At 47.1% G+C, this 22,979-nt stretch overlaps 10 protein-coding genes across 10 annotated transcripts; 6 read left to right on the top strand and 4 right to left on the bottom strand.

The window, feature by feature from the left end:
* Positions 1–1,488: 1,488 nt before the first annotated feature.
* On the bottom strand, positions 1,489–3,945 carry V1513DRAFT_465040 (glycolipid 2-alpha-mannosyltransferase-domain-containing protein; the record flags this gene model as incomplete). The annotated part of the gene is made up of 3 exons (XM_066900022.1): positions 1,489–2,239; positions 2,299–3,654; positions 3,936–3,945. The coding sequence occupies 3 exons, from the start codon at positions 3,943–3,945 to the stop codon at positions 1,683–1,685; spliced, it is 1,923 nt and encodes a 640-aa protein (XP_066752965.1). The 3' UTR covers positions 1,489–1,682.
* On the top strand, positions 3,874–5,796 carry V1513DRAFT_446987 (uncharacterized protein). Its single transcript, XM_066898342.1, has 3 exons — positions 3,874–4,589; positions 4,652–4,987; positions 5,048–5,796. Exons 1-3 carry the CDS (start codon positions 4,014–4,016, stop codon positions 5,531–5,533), a joined length of 1,398 nt encoding a protein of 465 aa, XP_066752966.1. The 5' UTR covers positions 3,874–4,013; the 3' UTR covers positions 5,534–5,796.
* Positions 5,436–7,067, bottom strand: V1513DRAFT_416377 (uncharacterized protein). Its single transcript, XM_066895841.1, has 2 exons — positions 6,620–7,067; positions 5,436–6,570 (listed from the first exon to the last, which is right to left on the bottom strand). The coding sequence occupies exons 1-2, from the start codon at positions 6,809–6,811 to the stop codon at positions 5,602–5,604; spliced, it is 1,161 nt and encodes a 386-aa protein (XP_066752967.1). The 5' UTR covers positions 6,812–7,067; the 3' UTR covers positions 5,436–5,601.
* V1513DRAFT_446990 (adenosinetriphosphatase) lies at positions 6,668–10,759 on the top strand. The gene is made up of 2 exons (XM_066898343.1): positions 6,668–10,334; positions 10,393–10,759. The coding sequence occupies exon 1, from the start codon at positions 7,043–7,045 to the stop codon at positions 10,295–10,297; it is 3,255 nt and encodes a 1,084-aa protein (XP_066752968.1). The 5' UTR covers positions 6,668–7,042; the 3' UTR covers positions 10,298–10,334; positions 10,393–10,759.
* On the bottom strand, positions 10,318–11,252 carry V1513DRAFT_446991 (uncharacterized protein). The gene is made up of 5 exons (XM_066898344.1): positions 11,112–11,252; positions 10,996–11,052; positions 10,859–10,943; positions 10,759–10,810; positions 10,318–10,689 (listed from the first exon to the last, which is right to left on the bottom strand). Exons 1-5 carry the CDS (start codon positions 11,187–11,189, stop codon positions 10,404–10,406), a joined length of 558 nt encoding a protein of 185 aa, XP_066752969.1. The 5' UTR covers positions 11,190–11,252; the 3' UTR covers positions 10,318–10,403.
* Positions 11,253–11,774: 522 nt separating this feature from the next.
* Positions 11,775–13,069, top strand: V1513DRAFT_124077 (uncharacterized protein). Its single transcript, XM_066894151.1, has one exon. It carries the CDS (start codon positions 12,086–12,088, stop codon positions 12,923–12,925), a length of 840 nt encoding a protein of 279 aa, XP_066752970.1. The 5' UTR covers positions 11,775–12,085; the 3' UTR covers positions 12,926–13,069.
* On the bottom strand, positions 12,960–16,777 carry V1513DRAFT_416388 (uncharacterized protein). Its single transcript, XM_066895842.1, has 5 exons — positions 16,571–16,777; positions 16,425–16,514; positions 16,286–16,376; positions 13,620–16,235; positions 12,960–13,568 (listed from the first exon to the last, which is right to left on the bottom strand). Exons 1-5 carry the CDS (start codon positions 16,709–16,711, stop codon positions 13,006–13,008), a joined length of 3,501 nt encoding a protein of 1,166 aa, XP_066752971.1. The 5' UTR covers positions 16,712–16,777; the 3' UTR covers positions 12,960–13,005.
* Positions 16,778–17,158: 381 nt separating this feature from the next.
* V1513DRAFT_447000 (uncharacterized protein) lies at positions 17,159–18,012 on the top strand. Its single transcript, XM_066898345.1, has 5 exons — positions 17,159–17,335; positions 17,395–17,435; positions 17,500–17,528; positions 17,580–17,619; positions 17,674–18,012. The coding sequence occupies exons 1-5, from the start codon at positions 17,315–17,317 to the stop codon at positions 17,762–17,764; spliced, it is 222 nt and encodes a 73-aa protein (XP_066752972.1). The 5' UTR covers positions 17,159–17,314; the 3' UTR covers positions 17,765–18,012.
* Positions 18,013–18,093: 81 nt separating this feature from the next.
* V1513DRAFT_401495 (exocyst complex component Sec5-domain-containing protein) lies at positions 18,094–21,143 on the top strand. The gene is made up of 3 exons (XM_066895506.1): positions 18,094–18,383; positions 18,437–18,571; positions 18,616–21,143. The coding sequence occupies exons 1-3, from the start codon at positions 18,215–18,217 to the stop codon at positions 20,994–20,996; spliced, it is 2,685 nt and encodes an 894-aa protein (XP_066752973.1). The 5' UTR covers positions 18,094–18,214; the 3' UTR covers positions 20,997–21,143.
* A 188-nt stretch (positions 21,144–21,331) lies between these two features.
* V1513DRAFT_447004 (Alpha/Beta hydrolase protein) lies at positions 21,332–22,973 on the top strand. The gene has a single exon (XM_066898346.1). It carries the CDS (start codon positions 21,534–21,536, stop codon positions 22,851–22,853), a length of 1,320 nt encoding a protein of 439 aa, XP_066752974.1. The 5' UTR covers positions 21,332–21,533; the 3' UTR covers positions 22,854–22,973.
* Positions 22,974–22,979: the final 6 nt, after the last annotated feature.

Consider the following 22,979-nt stretch of genomic DNA (forward strand, 5'->3'; position numbering starts at 1 on the left):
TGTATTAAGATGGACGATAAATGAATGCTTTTCCGAATCAGATCACTATATAGATCGACAACAAAAGCTGCAATTAATCAACGGTAGTCAGCCGCTGTGACATTCCTGGGACTAATGAACCTCTGTTTTCTCTTTATTACTTACGTCGCCAGCGTTACACAGAATTTTCGCATTCGCAAGTCCTTAGCTGGATAATTGCTCAGGAAGAGCATGAACGACAGAATAACGTAATTCACGGGCGAACTGTTCAAAATCCACCACCAAACAAATTCTTCTGGAGCCATATCTTTCAACGCGTCATATTTTGTCAACATCGTACAGAATGCCTTATGCTAATGAATCCCAAACTCAACTGGCTATGCAAGCATATAAATCGAAAGAGGTTAAATCAATTCGACGCGCTGCTACAGTATATGGGGTCCCTTTCTCTACCGTTCACGAGCGTACCAGGGGAACCACCCCTCGCACAGAGCAACGCACACAGTATAACTGCGGAAGAAACTTTGGTTAGATGGCTATTTTGGAATCTGACAGACGCGGTTTTTCTCTCAGACACTCATCCCTTCGTGAGACGGCAAATATTCTATTGCAAAATCGAACCGGCAGTTCCATCGCACAGGCTGGGATCAGCTGGCCACCCAATTTGTGAAATGCAGGCCGGAGTTGCGATCGCGATTAAATCGTAGGATTTCATATCAAAGTGCCAAAATGGAGAATCCAACGGCGTCACTTTCAGATACGTACACCAACTCCAGCTGATCGGGATCGATGTCAAGTGCCCGCGAAGCCAAGGCACCACGTACCGGAAGTCAACTTGATCGGCAGATCCGGAGCCTACGTAAGCATATTTATTATAAGAATCAGCATCCAAATAGCCTTCCAAGCAGCCCGATTACTGCTCAAATTAATCAGATTGGGTTCAATCGGGTGATAGACCATTCAGTGCTTCTTGAGCACAAAATCAAGCAGCTACAGGCTGAGAATGAGCGCCAAAAAATAAAAAAGACGAAGACAAAAGCTGTAATTGGGAGAAAATTAATGCTCAATGTTGTTTGGAGTTGCAAGGGAAAAGTATTCAGCAGCTTGACCAGCAGATTTCTGATGGAGCTGCAGATCAGCAGGCTCCACCTCGACAACGTGCGCCTCCTCGCTGCAGTGGATGTAATACGGTTGTGCATACAATCAGAAGATGTAGCAGTAAATAGCTATCTATTTGAATTGCTAGATTAACTAATTTAATTCTGTTGCGGTTGATTTTAGTATGGATCCTGCAATTTCGACGATTTGGTTTTGGATTTTGACCGGTTCGCCCGTTTGACCGGTTCGCCCGTGAATTACGTTATTGGCAAGGGAAATTTAGAATGCAAATAAGAGTGAAGCTAGTTGCATAGGACAGGACAGCGACAGCAAGGGAACGACCAGATTGCTATATCGGAGCATATGTCCAAATATAATCACAATATCAATGGATATGGACTAGTGAGCTTAGGACTAGACATGATATTGGCAGTACTTGGAAAAAGCGGAACTACTCCCAATTACAATCATATGCAAAATAAGTGAACCAAATTTCAATTATTTCACATCAGTAAATCCGCCGTCAATGCATGTGCCATAAACAAAATCACTAATATACATGATACATGCAAATAAGTAAGAGCCTAAATTTTATACAAGCGACTTCAAAATTCAAATCCGGATTTTACATATTTTCCAGTATCATCTCTTTCTAGCCATTCTCCACCTAACCATAACCTAATACATGAGTCATCAGGCTTCTTTTGAGGCGACTCCATAGGCACAAGCTTATAGAAGTTCTCATCTAAGTCGGTGGGCTCGCAGGAGCACTTATCAAGCAAATTTGCTGGGCACTGCTTGTTAATATCATGCTGATAACCGATGTCTCGGAAAAAGTGTGTCTCCCGCTTGCTGAGAAACAAAACAACGGCCAGAGTATGCAGCGGTGCATCACCAAATCGCTCATAGTAGAATCCACCTTTGCGATCGATATAGTCAAAGTAGGTATTGTATGTCTTGCTGCGGAAAAAATCAAGACTGCCAATCTCGAAGTTACTAAAGAATTGACAGTTATTATATTCTCCATCATTCTTATGGTCGATGATCCAAGAAAAGTCTGCTTCAGGATGGATTAACTCGGGATATTCTGACATGAACTCCTGAGTTTGGCGCCACATTGAAGGGAAAGATCTCGCATCATCTAAAATATTGATGTTGAAACCTAAACTGTAAGTAAATAAACGACGCCAACCTTTCAAGCAAAAAAATAAGCACACATACCATATTTCAAGTTGTTCTCCTCCATGAACGCAAATGGATCATAGTCAATATCACAAAAGAAATGAACATCAGGTTCTACTCGCCAATACCAATCGTAGTCATCGAGAATGGGGTGCTTGTAGAAAAAGCCCGAATTCCAACGACACATATGACGATATGAGATCATCCAACCTTTGCCAACACCGATTGCACCAAGATACTCCAAGGAAGAAATAAACCTAGACTCGTCGATCCACTTCGGCAGCGACCAATGCGATTCAGGAACGGTGGCATATATGCATTCGGCGTTGGTGAGATTCTGCGTGCGGGCTTTGAATGTGTCATCAAACGGAACGTCGTTGAAAAAGATCCAAGGATAGTTGTACTTGTAATTGAAGCGAGATTCGAGATGTCTCATGGACTGCTCAATTCCTTCCAATTCTGAGTTCCGGACAAGAGAAATCAGCGCAGCCTTCGGTTTCCGCCGCGCGCGGAGGACCTCTAGTGGAACATTGGCGTCGGATTTTGGAACAAGGGGAATGAATGCCTTTTGGGAGTGAGCTTGGAAAACGGCATCGTTTAAGGCAGCGTATGACGGTGCGGAAATCTTAGGAGTGCTGCGACGGTTGATAGCGGTGACGAGTAATAGCAGACCGAGGAATGTTACTACTGCATATTGCGCTGTTCGCGTATATAGCCGTGTTGGCCTAAATGAGAAAATGGACGATGGGTTACCCAGCGTGAACTTCTGTAACCTGATAAGTATGCTTCCGAGGGCAGATTTTGCCATTGTTTTCAGAACCGAGGTGCCCTTGCCCCTGTAATCGTGCGACTCCTCGTAGTAGTAGGAGCCGGCCTCTACAGATTCAGTTTTGTAGGAAGGAGATGCGAAGATGTTAGTCCGAATCGGACGAAGTGAGGATACTGATTCAGAGAGCGATAAGTCAGCAGATGAGGAGGATGCGGCGTCGTCGAAGAGCGAAACAGCGCGACGAGACTGGGACTGCTGATGCTGGCTAGACCGCGAAACGGCTGAGCTTGACCGGAATGGAGACGGACTGCGGGACCGGTCAGTCGCTCTGGCAGTAACCGGCGAAGGCAGGTCAGAATCAAGCGGCGTTCTAGAGGAGAGTGTGACGTTGCGGACCGACGACGCGATAGCGCGGAACTTCGGAACCTGAAGAGCCGACTGGCTCTCAGTATGACCGATGACGACGAACGACGGCTGGGACGAAGATGGTGATGGTGAGTCCGAGGACAGAGACTGAGATGGAGACGGAGCAGAGATCTGCGAGGACTCGTATGAGGACGACAGTCTGGCGGTGTGAGGGACGGAAAGAGCTGGCGTAAAGCGGCAGGCGCTCGTCAGAGCATGGACTTGACCACGAGTTAGTAGAGCAAAAGTGAAGAGTGGTTGTGAAGATGTGAATGAATAGAAATGCAGCTGCAGCAGCAGAAGCAGAAGTAGAAGTAGAAGAAGCAGCAGGCGAGCCGTGCAGCACACAGCCCGGCAAGTATTTTCTCTATCTCCCTACAGCGGCTGCGTGCGGCGACCGCCTTGTTCGGTCGGACTCACTGCTCACAACTAATAAAACCCAAGCCCCCCCACCCCGCTTTGTGATCAGTTCGCAATTTCGGTCACAGATGCACGTGACTACGTGACCGCATTGTTTGATCCAACGCGTTTCGGCCGATCGAGATCTCGAATTAAACCTGGTCTTAAAAGTCGCGAACCAATGCACCGCTATTTACCGAAGCGAGAATCAGAGCCTGTGCCGCAGTCCATATCTAGAGCCGCGGACGAAGACGACGATGACACCGACACAAAGCTAGCTCTATTCGCATCACTATACCCGGAAATTCCATCTGACATGCTCATTGAGCTGCTCATCGCCGCCAACGGTTCCGTGGCCAAGGCCGCAAATACTCTGCAGCCGACATATGCTGCAGACGACACCGTCCGCTACAGACTGTCAGCTCGTCAGAACATTCTCCAGTCGTCCGTCACTCAGTACCTTGGCTCGGGCCGAAAGAGGTCTCGTACAGAAGGAGACGCAGTCTCAGACGACCTCGACGACCAATACTGGCCAATACTCAAGTCACGCCGTCTCGGAAACGTATCACTATCAAGTACAAACGTCATCAACAATAAGGTCGTCCACCTCTATACTCCCGCGTCTATTGCTTCGTTAACGCCCTGTACTTTCCATCCGTTCTTTTTGTCTCCAGTGCTGGCGGACTCCCTCCTCAGGCAACTATTAGACGACTCTATCCACTGGCGACCGAATCAATTTCGCCTCTTTAACCGGGAGGTATGTGTTCTCAGGCTCCTCTATTGATTGTCTGCAACTTGTTAACCTTGGTTCATCCAAAGGTTACCTCACCACACACAACTTCGTTCTACGTGAACCCACAACATTTTGATGAATTCCGGGACTCGTACCACTACAACGGCGCAGTTATTAAAGACGTCAGACCTTTCAGCGACACCATGATCCATGTCCAGAACCTAGTCGAAGACGCGGTCAGTGCTGAGCTGGAAAAGCGTGGCTATCGGCATTTTCAATACAAAGGTAAATGGGTAGCGGATGTCGCTTTCTGTAACCGTTACAATGGTCCTGGTGAGGCCGTGGGTTATCACTCCGACAGGCTTACCTACATCGGACCTATGCCGGTCATAGCAAGCCTTTCACTCGGAGTCACGCGAGAGGTAAGCTTCGGTTGTTGCTCATGAAGTCGACGACTAAATCACTCACGCGTCGTTTGATAGTTTCGATTACGGGAAATCTGCACGCCATCCCAAACATATTCGTTACACCTCCCACATAACAGTCTTCTAATAATGCACGCACCGTGTCAAGAGAAATATAAGCACTCCGTCATTCCAACTCGGACTGTTGACAGCCACCCCATTGCTGGAATTTCGAGAATCAACATCACATATCGGATGTACAGACCCTGCTTTTCGACGTCAAAAATACCAGTTTGCAAGTGCGGGATCTCCATGATACTTCGTTGCGTGTCGAAGAAACAGGACTCTCTTGGCCGCTATTTTTGGTCATGCTCAGCAAGCTATCAGCAAGACAAGCGTTGCGAGGAATTCGTATGGGCAACGTTTACGCCTGACGGCGAGCCAGAGGAAGACAACAATAACAGTGAGACAGGGGCACATATCAGCAGTGATACGAAGCCGTCAATTGAACACACACTCCCGTCTCTGAAAACAGAAGGAGACGGAGATGATAATAGATGGTAACTAATTTTATATTGACACCAAACCTCACACCAAACCTCATCTATGACACAACGTCAGCGGCAATATAGTTAATCTATGTAATCGCCATCTTGTTCGCCGAAGCGCATCCGATTTTGCGCCTTACGTAGATCGGTCATTGCAAACTGCTGCTTGTACTTCCTGATCCGCTTACCACCACGTTTCTTGGAAGGCTTGTCATCCGGAGCCGGTAACGCCTTCGGGCCCTTATTCGATGGCGGAATGCCCAGCTTTTCTAGTTTTTCCTCAACCTCTTGCTTCATCTTTAAACCTTGCGCTCCATCAAGAGCTGTGTGCGCGAGGTCCACTCTCGTTGATAATGCGACTTTCCCCGAAAGAATTCGCAGCGCTTGTCGCCGGAGATCCATAGGAGTTGACTGTATAATTGGACAAAAGTAAAGAAAACCTTGTTGTCGGATGCCAGTGTTACCTAGGCCAATATTGGTCTGATTCCGTTTAGCTCCTAACGACGGAATATTGCAGGACGGCAATTTCAGTAAACCATTTAACCCGCCTGCTGCGCCGAAAAGTTGAGCAGCTGTTTGAGAACCAACTAACGCAGCCGTATTTGGCGCAAAAACCGACAATTTTGTAGATACGTACTGCGTAATTCTTCGTTTTGCTGAATCCAAGAATAATAAAAGATCAGAGCTCTCATTTGTATCCTTTAACTCCTCATCAGTTAACTGACGACTCGACGACGTCAGCGCTGACACTGTAAGCACCATAATAATTGCAGCCTGCAAAAATTCGGCAAGTTCGTTCTGCTTGTCCTTGATCGTCGAGATATCATTGCCGATTACTTTCACCGTTTTGGCGTATTCAATCGGATTCAAGACTAGTGACTCCAGTTCCTGGAATCGAGGCCGGTACTTCTCCGCTACATATTTGTGAAGAGCAGCAATCTCATTGGTTATATCTGCGGCCAGATCGTTGACTTCGACCAATAATTTATACTCGGGGTTGTCTTCGACGTTGCCACTTGCACAATCTGGATTTTCTGAATACTCGTCGATTTGCTAATCATATTAGATCAGAATAGAACACCAAATGAAAAATTGAACATACATCTAACAGAGGGTTTAATTGTGACAATAATCTAGCAGTACTATCTAACTCAACTAGTACGCTATTACATGCGTTGTGACCATCGCGTTGCTCTTCCAAATACGAGAGTGGTGGTTCTGGAGAGGCGGATCTTGATTGTGCTGGGGACGGTGATGGTGAAAAATCAGCCAGAAGCTCATCTACTAAAGACATCCCTTCACATACACAGTTGATCTGTGGCAAAAAGTAGTGGACTTCGAGGTTGCTGATTTAAGCGGCAAATCGTTGACGTGATGTTGATTGTGATCCATCAGGGGTGCTGGTCGTCACCAGCGAGACAAAATCAAAATTCAACTGCGCTTTAACGCGCTTTACGCCATTATCCACCAAAACGCCTCAACTCCAATCGAATCGAGAATTTCCTGCTGTATCGATATAATCACGATGGCGGATTTCAAGCGTATTAAATTTACCAGTTCAAATCGGCTTGCCGGTACGGTGGACGATCAAGATACGCCTAAGGACCGATTATCACCGCCACAGACTCGAGGTGGTCTGATAATTCCAAATAGAAAAGACAACAATGATGACAATGTGGTGTGGAAAAAACCGGTGCTTCCATCGTCATCGTCACTGTCAAGCAAACGAGAGCGACGACTAGATACTCCTAGTCATGGTGGCGGCCTTTCAACCGAGGCGCGACAGAGGCTGCAAGACAGCAAGGCGAGACGCCATCAACAGTCTAGTAGCGCGTTTACCAGTCGAAGCAGCTTTCTCAAACGGCACGTCAGTACGCGCGATGATGATGATGATGGCCAGGAGGACGACGATTATAGAATTCATATTAGGAGCAGTCGTCCGAGTAGAGCTGATGCCACCCCCGGCGGTAGTGCCAGAGGCGCAACGCCGCGGCAAATGACCAGTCGAGGCTTACTACCTTCCGATTACGACGAAGAGAGCCTATCAGCTTTAGAGAGAGACTGGTATGCGACGGACGAGCTGGGCCATACTGCTGGAGATGAGGCGCACAATCCTTTTGGCACGACGTCGTACAATTTCGAAGAAGCCGAAGCCAAGTTGCAAGCGAGGATGACAAACCGCATCAGCATGCGCGCCAAAGCGAAGCAGAAAGATGCTGATTTATGGGAGAATAATCGCCTTATGACATCTGGCGTCGGCCAGGCGCAAGAGCTCAGCATGGATTTTGAAAACGAAGACGAGGAGAATCGGGTTCATTTGTTGGTCCACGATTTGACACCACCATTCTTAGATGGGCGGAATGTGTTTACTCGCCAGAGAGACCCCATTTCAGCTGTCAGAGATCCGCAGAGCGACATGGCGGTATTTAGTCGCAAGGGCAGTCAACTTGTTCGCGAACGCCGGCAACAACGGGAACGACAGAAGCAGAGTCGCGACGCCTTGAGTATTGCCGGAACTGCTCTAGGCAATGTTCTTGGTGTTAAGGATCGACAAGACGATGACGCTGATAGCGCAACAACAGGAGATGGAGGGGTCTCAAAGGGTGAGAGCAAGTTTTCGGAACATATGAAAAAGAATAGCGGCGGTGCGTCAAAGTTCAGTCAGGAGAAATCAATTCGCGAACAAAAAGAGTCATTACCGGCATTTGCTGTTAGAGGAGAGCTTCTGAAGGTTATCCGAGATAATCAAGTCGTCATTGTCATTGGTGAAACCGGATCTGGCAAGACCACACAGCTCACGCAATACTTGTACGAGGACGGATATTGCAAACGCGGCATAATTGGATGTACGCAGCCGCGTCGAGTGGCTGCCATGAGTGTTGCAAAGCGTGTCAGTGAAGAAATGAGTGTTGAACTTGGCAGTCTCGTTGGCTATTCTATCCGTTTCGAGGATTGTACGAGTGGCGAGACGATGATAAAATACATGACTGATGGAATCTTACTTCGCGAGTCGTTGCAGGAGTCCGACCTGGATAAGTATTCATGCATTATCATGGACGAAGCACATGAGCGGGCACTCAATACAGACGTCTTAATGGGATTGTTCAAGAAAATACTTGCTCGTCGTCGAGATCTGAAGTTGATTGTTACTTCTGCAACTATGAATGCCGATAGATTTTCCAGATTTTATGGTAACGCGCCTCAGTTCACTATTCCTGGAAGAACATTTCCTGTCGACGTTCTATTCTCCAAGTCACCGTGTGAGGATTACGTTGATGCAGCTGTTAAACAGATTCTGACCATCCATCTTCAGCAAGGTCCAGGTGATATTTTAGTATTTATGACGGGTCAGGAAGATATCGAAACAGCGTGCGAAGTTACGGCACAACGACTTGGGCAGCTTGATGATCCACCAAAATTGGACATCTTACCGATATATTCGCAGATGCCAGCGGACCTGCAGGCGAGAATCTTCGATAAAGCGGAAAAGGGAACTCGCAAAGTTATAGTGGCTACAAATATTGCGGAAACATCACTCACTGTGGACGGCATCAAGTTCGTTGTAGATACCGGATACTCAAAATTGAAGGTATACAATCCACGAATGGGTATGGATACGCTTCAAATTACGCCAATTTCGCAAGCGAATGCGACCCAGCGCTCAGGTCGTGCAGGCCGTACTGGCCCTGGGATTGCGTATAGACTATATACCGAATCGGCGTTTCGAAACGAGTTTTACATTCAAAATATTCCTGAAATTCAACGAACGAACTTGTCAAATACAATATTGTTGTTGAAGTCACTTGGCGTGAAAGATCTAATGGATTTTGATTTCATGGATCCACCTCCAGCAGATACTATGACAAGCAGTTTATATGATCTGTGGGCTCTTGGAGCGTTGGACAATACCGGCCAACTGACTGCTCTTGGTTCGAAGATGGCGTCATTTCCTATGGAGCCTTCTTTGTCAAAGCTTTTGATCATGTCAGAGCAGTATGAGTGCAGCGAAGAGATGCTCACAATCGTGTCTATGCTTTCTGTGCCTAATGTTTTCTATCGCCCAAAGGAACGGCAGGAAGAAAGCGATGCTGCGCGTGAGAAATTTTTCGTGCCGGACTCAGATCACTTGACGTTGCTACACGTTTATCACCAGTGGAAATCGAATGGCTATTCAGACAGCTGGTGCATGCGGCATTTTCTCCATCCAAAAACACTCCGCCGCGCGCGTGAAATCAGACAGCAGCTTCTCGACATCCTTACGTTCCAAAAAATGTCGATTATTTCGTGCGGAATGGATTGGGATATTGTCCGCAAATGCGTATGTTCTGGATACTTTCACCAAGCTGCAAAGGTCAAGGGCTTAGGGGAATATATAAATTTACGTACAGGTGTGACGATACAGCTACATCCTACATCAGCATTATATGGACTGGGATATTTGCCTGATTACTTGGTGTACCACGAACTGATTCTCACTTCTAAAGAGTTTATGTCGACCGTTACAACGGTTGATCCGCACTGGCTTGCCGAGCTCGGCGCCGTATTCTACAGCGTCAAAGAGAAAGGATATTCGTCTCGTCTCAAGCGGAAAACGGAGAGAGAGTTTTCGAGAAAAATGGAAATTGAAGCGCAGTTTGAGGAGGACAGGAAGGCACAGGATCGTGAGAAGGAGGCTCTGTCCCGGGCGAGGACTGCACAAATTAAAGGCATGGCGGGGATTTCGACACCAGGAATTTTCCGAGCGAGAACTCAGACCCCAAGGGCTCGGCGTGGGTTTTAGTTCTAAATGTAAACAATGAGGGTGCTTGAATTGTTACGTACGTATGTTTAATTTGGGTTTTCACTAGAGGGACACGACTAACATACTCGCCGCAGAGCCAGTACAATTACCATCTGCCCCGATCATAATCATAACCACCCTGAGGACCGTCATACCCACCATTGTATCCTCCAGGCCCATCTCGAGGACCGCCGTATTCGCCGCCGCCATATCGGCCCTGATCATAGCCGCCTTGATCGTATCCGTAGAAATCGCGGTTACCACCATATCCCTCGTATCCCTGCAGCTGCGATGGTGGAGGTAGAGCGGTGGGATCATAGCAATCGTTCTGGCCGTAGTGCGAGTCATACATCTCGTTCACTTGTTCGCGGGCGTGGCGCTTGGCCCTCTCTCTGGATGGGCGTTAGAATTGTATAATATGGGATCAAGCAGTGTACATATGCATGATAAATAAAACTCACCTATCATAGAAATCGAGGCCCTTAGTTTCTATGAGCTTGTCAACCTCGGCGCCTGTATTATTGATCAGCTGTGATATTAAACAAAGCACAGGTGACATACCAGCAAGTCCCATGAGGACTTCCTTAGCGAAAGCATGGCTGACGGGTTTACCCTCGCGGCGCTGTCTGTCTTCAAATAACTTGAACTATTCGTTCTTTTAGAATGTAATTGATTCCCAAATTCAACGGATTATTTACGGCCTCGAACGATGCTGCACCAGCGATGGCTTCATGGGAGAATTTAGCCTTGTGCTCCTTATAAAATTGTCAGTGATCAAGCCGACTTGAGCGGGGGTAGGAGGGGAGACTCGTACCTCTGGAGTGAAGTCGTTGCCGTAGATCTGCTGGCTCTGGGAGTGACCAAAGTCGAACAAGTTCTCGAAGGCCTGCATGTTGACTAATTGCCTAATACTAGGAGTGAAAAATGAGATGGTATATATAGAGAGAAAACGAGAGAAGGAGATCAGAGAAACAGAGGGGTATTTAAGTATTGCGCGTAACTGGGAGAACGTCATCGATGCGTCAGGGTGCAGCAGCGGATTCATTTAATTGCCGCTGTATCACACTGGCGTGTTTCAAAAACAAATTAGTCGGATTATATAGGCCTATTTGAAACTATTCGGTACAATTTAATCGCATGCCCAAATACAACATTCATTAGATGCAAAAACTGCTCAATTAGACTCGATCAATTCAATTCATCACGACATTAGGCTAGTGGCAGATTCGTTCCTGGCGGCTGATGGCCGGCAAAAGTCGCGAGTCTCTCCCACGTGTCAATATCCAAATCAAGACTAGCCTCAATAAGATCACATGGGTAAGGGTGCGGATCACGAATCATAATCTCAATGCCGTTCTGTATACTGCGCTCAGTGGTATTTATTGATATGTCAAGAAGTTTTAGTGATATTTTGGATTTATTACCTTAATTAACAATGAGAAGGCCTCAAGCAGATGAGCATTGTTGGTATGAACCATCAGCCACGATCAGAACTTTGCTGAACCTGGTCCACACAACCACACAAAGTCAGATGAAGCCCTAACCTTGAACTATTTGGAAAAAAAATCCATCACGGCAAGGGTTTTTTTGGCCGGACGGGGAAACTTTTGACTGGTGTGCCCATCCAACTTTCGAAGCTCAAACAAGTATTGAAACTCTTTAATTCAACCGCTCACTAGTTGCAGCCACCATTTGCAACTCGGGAAAGCAATTGACCAGAGAACTATCCCTAGTTCACTTCGTCCGCGACAATAAGCTCAGTCCGCTGACTATCTCACGACAATCACAATGCCTGGCGGCAAACGATTATCGGGTATTCTACCCAGACCGCGACAAATTCTTGAGTTTCCACCACTTCATCAGAAGAGAGTGGATCAAGGCTATGCCGAAGGCATACAGCATCCACCAGGCTCAGCGCGAGACCCGATCATCAAGCCATTTCCACACTTGAAGTCACTCGTACACAAGTCCTCATCCCTTCCGCGCCGAAATGGTGTCAAGAACTACAAAGACGAAGTATCCAAGCTACGACGGGAATATTATCGTCAAGCCGTTGCTGCGGCGTATGATCGATACTTGTTGAATCTGAAAAAGCAGGCTGCTGCTGCAGAAGAAGAGAAGAAACGGCTGGAAAAGCAAAAGAAAGGTTTGAACCAGAGACTGGAGGACAGGATATTCACTCTACCGACTGTTGAGAGCTTTCTCCAGACATATCACCCACCTACAGCGAATCCGGAGGTCAAAAAAGCCGAGAAATTACTGCGGCAGAAGGCACAGATGCATCGATTGTCGCAGGAAATTAAACGCCGTGCGCGCCAGCTGATTGACCTTCATCAGAACGCAGAAACTTTTATTATTTCGATTGATGAATTGAATAAGCGTATTGACGAGGAGTTTGCGGATAATAAGGAATTCCCTCTGGTAGACTACAGTTATCGGACACTGTCGGCATTGGTCAATGATAGAACTCGACCGGGATATGGTCTTGACCAGCGCGAGGGTGTTTACAGTACCGTGGTTCGAGAACTCGTTGGTACATCTTTTAGAGGCAGGCCCGGATTTGCTGAAGTCGAGAAGGCTTTAATGACCCAAATTGAGCTAGACTCTGAAAAGACAAATGCCGAGTGATATACAGGAAGTTTGGCCGTTGGCACTGATATTTGCTATGTATATATCTATTTTGATACAAATGCAACATTTGTATATATCTACTCGTCGTCTCCTCTATGGCGCTTTCCACCACCACCCGACTCGCCAGTGTTCCTCCTTTTGCCCTGACGTTTAAAAAACTCTTGTTTGTCTTTGCGCTCCCTCTCTTTCCGCTTCTCTTCATTCTCCGCTACCTTCTTTTGATACGCGGTTTTTCTTTCTCGCTTCTTCTCATGTCTCTTCCTGACCTGCTCATTTCGAAGCGTCATGACCTTCTGCATCATATCTCGCTTCTTCTTCTCTGTACCACCAACGACAACTGCTCGCTTCTGTAAGTACGACTCTTTCTTCTGCGGGTTCATCATTGCAATCTGGGACTTGAATGGCAATTCAGACCGAATAGTTTTGGGAACTCGTAGCGGGTTGAACCTACGCACAGCGCGCTCGATTGTTGTGTAGTCAGAATCCTTCAGCTGTGGTACGGGCAGATTTTTCTCATGACGAAGTTCGCCCGTCAGGCGCATGCCTTGCCACTCGGTCTTTTCGTTGAGAAGAAGCGATGTGACAGGATTATAGAGCTTACGTGGTTGAATGGGATACCACGCTCGCAGAATAACAATATCTAGAACGTTCAGTAGTGAAAACTAGACGAGATATACAAGACTTGACATACCGCTCATCAAAATCTTATCTTCAAAAGTTGCGCGGTAGTAGCCTTCCGGTTTACTCAACGCTCGCTTTATTTGACCTCGTATACCAGAGACAGTTTTGATGGTGGCACCTTCGAACTTTGCAACTTCAAGCGCTGAATTGAACATGCCCTGTATAAATGCTGTGTTCTTGAAGATCTTGTACGGCGTACCGACCAATTTCAATTTCTTGACGATCTGGACACTTTGATCCACATCAAGAACAATACCCGTGGCGGCAATACGGAAGGCGCCACTGGCTGCTCCGTTTGCCACGGATTGAACAGCGCAAAAACCTGTATTTGGAGCAATCAGTGGTCCATAGAACGTTCCAGTACAATGCAAGTGTTCGGGTGTGTATTTCAGCATTCTGTTTCGCGTTCGTGAGTCGGATGTAGTATAAATTGGAATACTCTGGAACCGACGCCACCCGAGCGAAAAAATAAGTGGATCGTTGGACTTTAATATCTTCTTGTGCCACCGATGACGTTTGATACGAACCTGCAAAAACCCCAACCGATCTTCAGATGCCAACAGACTTCCGATGATGACTGGGAACGTTGGATCAAGCGTCTCAATGAACTCGCATGGAACGTTGTCAATGACCATGCGCACGTACTGACCAGCTCGGTAACCTTCCACACGCTCCCGGGTGGCAGAATCCATTTCGTCGAATTCAGCCTTGTTGATCTCAAGCTGCTTTGCGATTTTGGCCTTTTGCGCATCATGCCACGTATCATATAGCTTTTTCTCAGGATCATCATCACCGAGACCATCATCTTCTTGTTGTTCTTCTTCTTCGAACCGGAGTCGAAACTTCTCCTTCTTGCGCGCATTCGCTTCGCGCACCTTGTCGTACGATATTTCTTTCTGCTCCTCCGCCTCCTCTTCACCGGAAACACTGTGCTGCTTCTCTTCTTCAGCGGAAGAGCCCGTGATCGTTTGGCCGGTTTCGAGATCTTCAAAGTTGCCAAATACATCGTCGCCATCACTGTCGAGGTCGCTCGAATTGACTTCATCACTTTCGTCAGATTGACGAGTTATGAATCTGCCTTTCAGGGCGGCAAAAGCCGGACTGGACACACTCCATTTGTCCTTCAAACTTTCATCGTCATATACAGGAATCGTTCGATCGATGACTTCGGCATCAGCGGGAAGAATTGAGCTGTTCTCACGCTTCTTGAAAAAGTTGTCACCGTTATCTCCATCTCCATTCTCCGAAGCGAATGCATCATCTTCGATATCTTCTTCTTCGCCATCCACTACTGCAGATGACAATTGTTCGTGTTTCCATCGCATGATGACATCTTCAGGAGAGATATGATCGAGATACAGAAGCTTGCCAATATCCCATTTCCGACGGTTGTAATCCTTCAATGCACGATCAGCGAGATTACTCTTCCAACGCAGATCGCCGCTGCCAACTTCAAAGTCGTCAACATCATCATAGTCACCGAGGTCAGAATCACTGTCTGCAAATTCGAATTCTTCGGCTTCGCCTTCATCGTTATCCACCAATCTGGAAGCCATGGATTTTGAATACGCCGCTTCTTCAGCGTCTGCATCATCATAATCTTCGTCCTCGTCCTCGTCGTCGCCGTCGTCATCATTACCAACATCAGAGTGACCGGGATAGGATTCACCAGCAATAGCTCGACCGTGTCGCCGCTCCTTTCGACCGGAATTACGCTTGCGTATGTCATCGTCCTCATCATCCTCCGGCTTGATTTCATTCAATGCCTCAGCACCGCTGAAGAGTCGGATACCAGCGGCGCCTTCTCCCAACGTGGTCTTTGCATTTTGGAGTCCAACGACCAGGCGCTCACCAACACCTTTCTCCTCGCCTTCCACAAAACTGCGATGCCCGATATCGATGTAGACAGCATCTTTGTCAATTAACACACCGCCGACATCGCTCATGGGTGCATAGATAACCTTCAGACGATCATCTAACCGCTTGCGACGCTTAATTTTACCCTCCTCGACATCCTTCTTCTCCTGGTACGGCGTGGGACAAGGATCCGGCAAACGCTCAGTATCGGAGATAGTCAAGTCTCCAATTCCAGGAACGTGGACGCGGGCATTAAGAGCAGGTAGCGGTGTACCGTGAACGTACCCATAGATAGTAACCTTCCTGTCGATTTTGGAATTCCTTTCTATTTCCGCTGGATGAGTGATATCAACAATTCGATCTGCAAGTAGATAGGAATGCTCGTTACGCCATTTCAGTGGCCTGAATTTCATGACGCTGATAAATCGTGCTAGGTTGAGGATCTCGCGGTCGGGATACCGCCCATTCAGTACTCCGGAAAGATAGAACAGCTTTGCTCCTTTGTATACTTCTGTCCATAATCTGTGTTTTAGTCGTTTCTTCGACGCTCGTAAAGTGGCGGGTGATTTGAAAAGGTCGAGATGCGTGGCGACGCCGAGGATACGTGGGAATCCATGTGGGGCAAGGATGTTTAGAAATTCCATAGTTTCCATTTCGAAACCAAAGTTACCGTCTATCATGAGAAGAACCAAGTCCGCAATTTTGCCAATGTCAATCATGGAATTCATGTCATTGGCGCATTCAATAAAAGTCAGCCTCCGTCGTTTGCCTGTCAAGTTAGAGCTATTAAAGATGTTACAGTTGAAAGTAGTCACTTACCTGAAACTACCGTAACGGGACCTCTAATATCAGATAATGTGTGCTTGGTGTATCTTCGTACAAGGCTTTTAATCAGCGTAGTTTTACCCGTCTATGGAAGTCAGCAGAGAAAGAAAGATACTAGACCCGAAATACGTACGCCTGGTGGACCCACTACAGCAACTATAACTGGCGGAGGCTCCTCAGGAGTTCTGTCTACCATAGGGACATGAAACCTCTTTTCGTTGACCTATAAATTGGTTAGCTATCTACCCTTGTCTCTCTTATATTCCAAAATGTCCATACATCAAGGGTTCGTCTCGCCTGTCGCTCCAGCCTCCGCGGAGCAGCAACCGCAAAAGCCTTCGGATTTTGGCCATTATTTTGAGCAGCCACTTTCTGACTCTTCTTCCTAACAGCCCTATGAGCCTTGTTCTGCTGCTCCATTGTAATTTTCAGTAAATGGACAGATCAATTGTGTGGACAACGCGAATCGTTAGGCGCTCACAAGAATTTTGTACCTCCCAATGAAAAATTTACACCGCTAGCACAGCAATTAGCGCATAATTGGGCATATATCCATGCATATATGCATCCCTGCATAATATCACGAGACGCTGCATATGAGGCATAAACGTGTATATGGTAATTCGATTTTTCTACGCCAGCGAATACTTTGTCCTTACAGTGCTTGGACATTTTCTTAGCAAGGCTTTATAATAAGTTTATGTAAATTTTGTTCTCTTCTTTCCAAAAATGGTGGTAGGGACCAACTTCTACATTGGGTGCAAAGGAGATTAGGGCCAACTGCGACTCTTTAGAATAAAGTTCAGTGAAGGCGTACGACGTTCGTCATCACGTCGGAAGTCCCAACAGTCGCTCTTCTCCGTCTTCTCCGCCTGCCATTGGAACTAAGCCACCAACTTTCAGATATAAAACGTCTAGAAATTCTCGTCCGCACTGTTTCGGCTGAATTTATTTTAATCCGTCATACTGAAGTCCATAATCAATTTATATCGAACCAGGTACATTCATACTTCGCGATTCAGAATGACAAGCTCCGTTTATATTGTGAGTTCTTGATCTCGCTCAGATGGAGTGAGTCACGACTAATCTGTTTTCTTGTTAAGGTCCGATTTAAGGAAGAGGCTACACCTGCTGATGTTTATAAGTATGAGTTGGCTTGTATTGCATTGTAACTCACAAAAATGAAGACCATTTTCTAATTGCTTTAGGATCAAGAAGGACCTGGTTGATTCCGGAGGTATGTTCGGTGCACGTAACTACTTTTAATAGTAGATATTAATCATTGTAGCTGAGATCACGCATGAGTACACTCTGATCAAGGCGGTAGCGTATGTGGTCTTGCTTCGCTGTGTCACAGGACGGATGGCTAACTAGAAATCCAGCGTCAAGCTGCCCGACGCCGAGATCTCCACACTGGAGACTCACCCCTCAGTCGCACAGGTTGAGAAGGATCAGGAAGTTAAGGCTTATTAAACGACTGCTTTGCTATTGGCGTTTTTGGAATCATGGGTTTTGTTTGGTTTGTTGGTTGACCTCTTGAGATTCATAGAAAAGACGCGGACGTCATTGTGACTAGTTAGAATCACCCACAGTATGTTGAATAACTCAAATATGTAACATAATATTGCTCTATGGGAATGAAAGGAGGTGATTTGATTCTATATTGAATATAATTTGACGGCATGTCTATAGCAGAGATATTCCACTGCCGTGTGTTCTAATCGTAGACAGTGCCTTAACCTAAAACAGACAAGCGCTGTTGTCCATGGCCGTAGTTGTCCCTGAATTACTAGTCACCAGCGCTGGAGGTTCATTTAAAGCAACATCTTGGAACCATCTATGACAAGCCCGTGTTGTTGTGATCATACGATAAATAGTTGATCAAGAGACTTTTCATTGTCGCCGCGAGGATAAGAAGTAGGAATGGCGGACGTTGATACCGTGTTTGAATATTACGGTCTGAGTGATCCATTTCCCACCGTGTGGGCAGATAATTCTGCTCAGGAGACTCAGTTTGCACTTGTCCTGGGCGACTTTAATGGTTCCGATGACGAGACAACTGATAGAACGGCGGTTGAATATCATGATACTAGTAAGTTGGTGACGTTAAGGCGAAGGAGGTGGATTAACTGACGCATGATCAAGGAGCAATACAACGCAATTTCGATATGTTTGTGAAAATGAAGTCAGCACTAGATACGGCGTACAAAGAGATGAAGAAAGATTTCTTGCAGGAGTCCAACGACTGGGGTGTTGTCAATATTGATCAATTGATTGATGGTATTGTTGAGTGTTCCATTCCAGAAGAAAGCTAATACAAGTAGACGCCAATGTGGAAGCTGCGCAGATTATGAAACCTATTATGGATAACAAATCTAGTGGAGACCGGTTGAAGGCGACATTGTCATTGATTGAGAAGAATCGGTACTTATTTGACTTGCCGGCCGCATTATTGAACAACATAAAGCGTGGGGATCACGACTCTCTTATGAGGGACTATCGTCGCGGCCGAACACTTACAGAGGAGATACGAACACTACCGCACTCTACGGAATTATCTGACTTCTTGGTTCAGCAACGCCGGGTTATTGAGAGGATATGGGGGGAGGTTGAAGTCGTGGTGGAGGGCTACAAACGATCGATCTGGAAACTGCTCAGTCAATCGCGCCCCGACGACAACTATATTTTGTATATCAGTATTTTACTTGAACTTGGAGTGGAGGACAACCCAATATGGGTATGGCTGCAGACTCTAGTTGATAATTTGAAGGACCAAATGGACGACGCATTTGATGATTTAAACTCGAGCTTACAGGCTTTGAGGAAGGACGTGCTCAACGCATCGCCAACATCGACAGATATTATGGCGGCGTACTTTTTAAATGCAATAAAGGTGCCAACATTGGCTGGTGATATACTGAGAGATCTGCCAGAAATAGTGCGAATGTGGGTGATGATGAAAGAAGTTATAGAAGAAGTCACGAAGTACTTTGGAAAGCAGATCGCCTTGTTCTGGGAATGTGCTTCAGGATTTTTGGAAGGACGAACGCAAAGCTCACTACCAATTGGACCGAATGGCGAGTCTAAAGTCCACCTGAATTTGTCACGCGAAGACGAGCTCAGAATCCGGTCCGACGCACGTGAATTGGTTGAGCTATATGCGTCCAGGGTGGCGGATTTCTTTGTTCGATCCGTTGCAGATTCCGAAGAAAAAGCAGCGAATGTGAAGCGCGAAAAAATGATGGATTCTGAGTCTGAGAGCGATGGCAACACACCTCAGGCCGAGCACAAAGTCATGAATCTGCGGAACCCTAGTACAGCGTCATTGTCTGCGAGTGCGAGGTTGGCAAATAGTTTAAAGAATGACCGCATTGCAGAATCGCAGCGACAGATCGACAGGCCCCTTACACCTCTGCCGTCGGTAGGGTCTTCCGCATCTCCTCCGTCGCCCGGTTCGGAGAAGAATTTTGAACTCTATGCGTTCCTGCCGCCAAACGCGAATGCGATTGGCACGACGTTTTTCTTGTCGCAAATTCTTAATACAATTGGGTCTGTGGCGAGTGAACTGGCAGGTCTATCAATATCGTCTCGTCATATTGACGTCTTGCGGACGATGATGGGTACAGTTCGCGAACGATGTGTCGGGGCAGCCTGTCTGTCGTGGCAGCAGGACGCGAAACGGTTCAATATTATTGAAGACTGGACTCCTATAAGTACTCGCAAGTGTACCAGGGTACCGGAATTATTTTTGCAATATCAATCGGTTGTACTTGATGGGCTCCAACAACTAGTATTCATTCCGGGTTCGGAGAAGAAGTCCAAAGTAGTAGTGATTTTGCCCCCGTCGTCAAAATTGGTGTCGAATATCAAGACGCAGTTTGCCAACTCAATTTTTCTGGCATTGAATGGATTAGTTAAAGACGCGGTTACGTCGGATAAAGCGATGAATGGTAGTAATGGCTCTCCTGTCCAAGGGACGGTTCCCAATTCGATAATTGACAGAGATATTGGAACGCCGTTGGCACCTTTGGAGTCGCGTCTGCTGCTGATGATATGTAATATTGCGGAGTTGAATGGGAGTATTGTGAGTACGCTATTTGAGCGATTCTCGGGGCTATTCTCGATTCAGTTGACAGATAATTCCAATATTATCGGAGATGCAATGAAGCAACTTGACGAGCAACTGTTCAGCACGTATACTAAAAAGAAACGGGCAAATTTTACTACGACTATCCGTACTGGTATTTTGAAATCGGGTATCCGATGGTCGCAACTGGGAAAGCCGACGGACGTGAGTCAGTATATTTACCAAGCGCTATTGCAGTTGGTTTTAGTGCACATGCAGGTGTCAAGTGTTGGACCAAGTCTTGTTAAACGAGTGATCACAGACTTGCTACACCATATTGTGAACACGATTCTCGAGTCGTTCAGACAAATTGACAAATTTAGCCTTGGAGGCATGCTGCAGGCTACGATTGATGTTGAGTTTGTGAACCAGAAAATGACATCGTATGGCACGCCGGATATTGAAAGCTTGTATCAGACGTGTTATGCGACGATTCAGGATGCGACAGATCGGTCGAAAATGGAGGTTGATGTTATGACACGACAGTTGGAGGACATGAAGAAGCTGTTGCTCAAGTGCCATAAACAGTCGCGAATGGAGTTTTTGTGCTTTAAAACGGAAAAGCTGGTAAAGGACTAACAAGCTTTCACGCCTTTGAGGAGAGTCATGTACGGTGATTTGTTGTTAGGCATGTTAGATATGGCGTCCGGGTTGGGAATGATTTTGTGTATGGATTATGTCGATTAAATTGTGATTTGCTTAAATGCATTTTTATTCTTGTCGTGTCAGCACAGCTCGTCCGGCGGAGTGGCGAGTCAGCCACATCATCACGTGATCTTCTTTTTGGGTTGATTCGTCATGCGTTTGTGTGAAAAGCCGCACGTATTCGATGGAATTTCACGACCCAGTAATGTGATTATTCGGAAGTGCTAACCCGAGGAGAGAAAATACCACATTTTTGCTTACTCTTCTCATTCCTTCCACAGCCGCAGGCTCCGCCAGCACAACACGAGTCACCTACTATATAAACCGCGCCTGCGCCTTCTGCTGTGCTTTACCGCCAAAATTCGTCGACCGTTGAGTTTCCGAGTGCTGTTTAGGCAGCCGTCTGCTCGGAGGTTCTCCATCGCCAGTGTCGCCTGGGCTACAGCCGCTGCTACCGCTACCGTCTCCCGAATGTCCAAGTCTGACAATTCGGTTTCTGCGGCTGCAGCTTCAAGCGCATCGTCCTCCCGGTCACAATCCGAGTTGCGACCAGGTGATTTATCGGACTCGCCGCCACCGATGAGCTCTAAGAACCCTCCTCCTCGTCGGACGTTCATGTCTGCGCTCGCCAGCATGGATCTACCCCTCGATTTCAAGACCGCAGTGTCGCAGTGGTGGCACGCGCCTTCGCTCGCCGTGGCCGAGCGCAAAGTGTTGTCCTTTTTACCCTTCTTCCCATCACCTGACGCGACACGCAAGGCAGAGTCGAAAATGATCGAGCTCTCGAAGGGTCGGGCACTGAACGAGTTTGAAATCACACGTACGACAGAGCCTGTGGAAGAAGAACTTGTCGTTCTGCACGGCTACGGTGCCGGTCTGGCGTTTTTCTACCGCAACTTTGACGGACTGAGTCAGGTCCCTGGCTGGCGACTGCACGCACTCGATCTGCTGGGCTATGGCCGCAGCTCGAGACCCAAGTTCAAGATCAAGGCGAAGGACAAGTATGAGGCTGTACATGCATCTGAGAATTGGTTTATAGACTCCTTGGAGGAGTGGCGGGAGAAGAAGGGGATCGACAAATTTACGTTGATGGCACATTCGATGGGCGGCTATATTGGTGTAGCGTACGCATTGCGTCATCCCGAGAGGATCAAGAAGCTCATTCTCGTCAGCCCGGCCGGCGTGCCGCGTGATCCGTGGGTTGTGCATGAAGACGAGAGCCATCCGCCTTTGTCTGGGCTTGGCAGTGAGTTCACGAGCACACAGGCAGACACGACGAAACATAGCACCAAACCGGCCGACAAGCGTTCGATGGAGCTGAAGCGACCGATCCCGAACTGGCTCGTGTTTCTGTGGGAGCGCCATGTGTCGCCGTTCTCGTTCGTTCGCTACACGGGTCCGCTTGGCCCACAACTCGTGTCGCTGTGGACATCCAACCGGTTCTCGTTGCTTCCAAAAAATGAGGCGACTGCGCTGCACCACTACGTCCTCGGTCTCTTCACTGCGCGTGGCTCGGGCGAATACGCAATCACGCGTCTCCTAGCACCAGGCGCGTATGCCAGAATCGCGTTGCTGGACCGGATCAACAAGCTCGAGGTCCCAACGCTGTGGATGTACGGCGAGAATGACTGGATGGACATCAAAGCTGGCGTCAAAGCGGCGAGCCAGATGCGTTCTAATGGGGTCGATAGTAAGTGTGTCGTCATTGAAAAAGCGGGTCATCATTTGTATCTTGACAATCCGGAGAATTTTAATGCGGTTGTAGTCGATGCCATGCGAAAGACTGAGTAGAATTGTTTTGTACAGGTACAGTGGTTGTTACTAGATTGGTGCGGCGTGCTAATGGTTTGGAATTTGTATTGTTGTATAAATGGAGTTATAAATAGAATAAATTATGCATATCATATCTAACTACTC

The sequence above is a fragment of the Lipomyces chichibuensis genome (assembly GCF_038497645.1).
Source record: "Lipomyces chichibuensis strain CBS 12929 unplaced genomic scaffold V1513scaffold_21, whole genome shotgun sequence".
NCBI lineage: Eukaryota > Fungi > Ascomycota > Lipomycetes > Lipomycetales > Lipomycetaceae > Lipomyces > Lipomyces chichibuensis.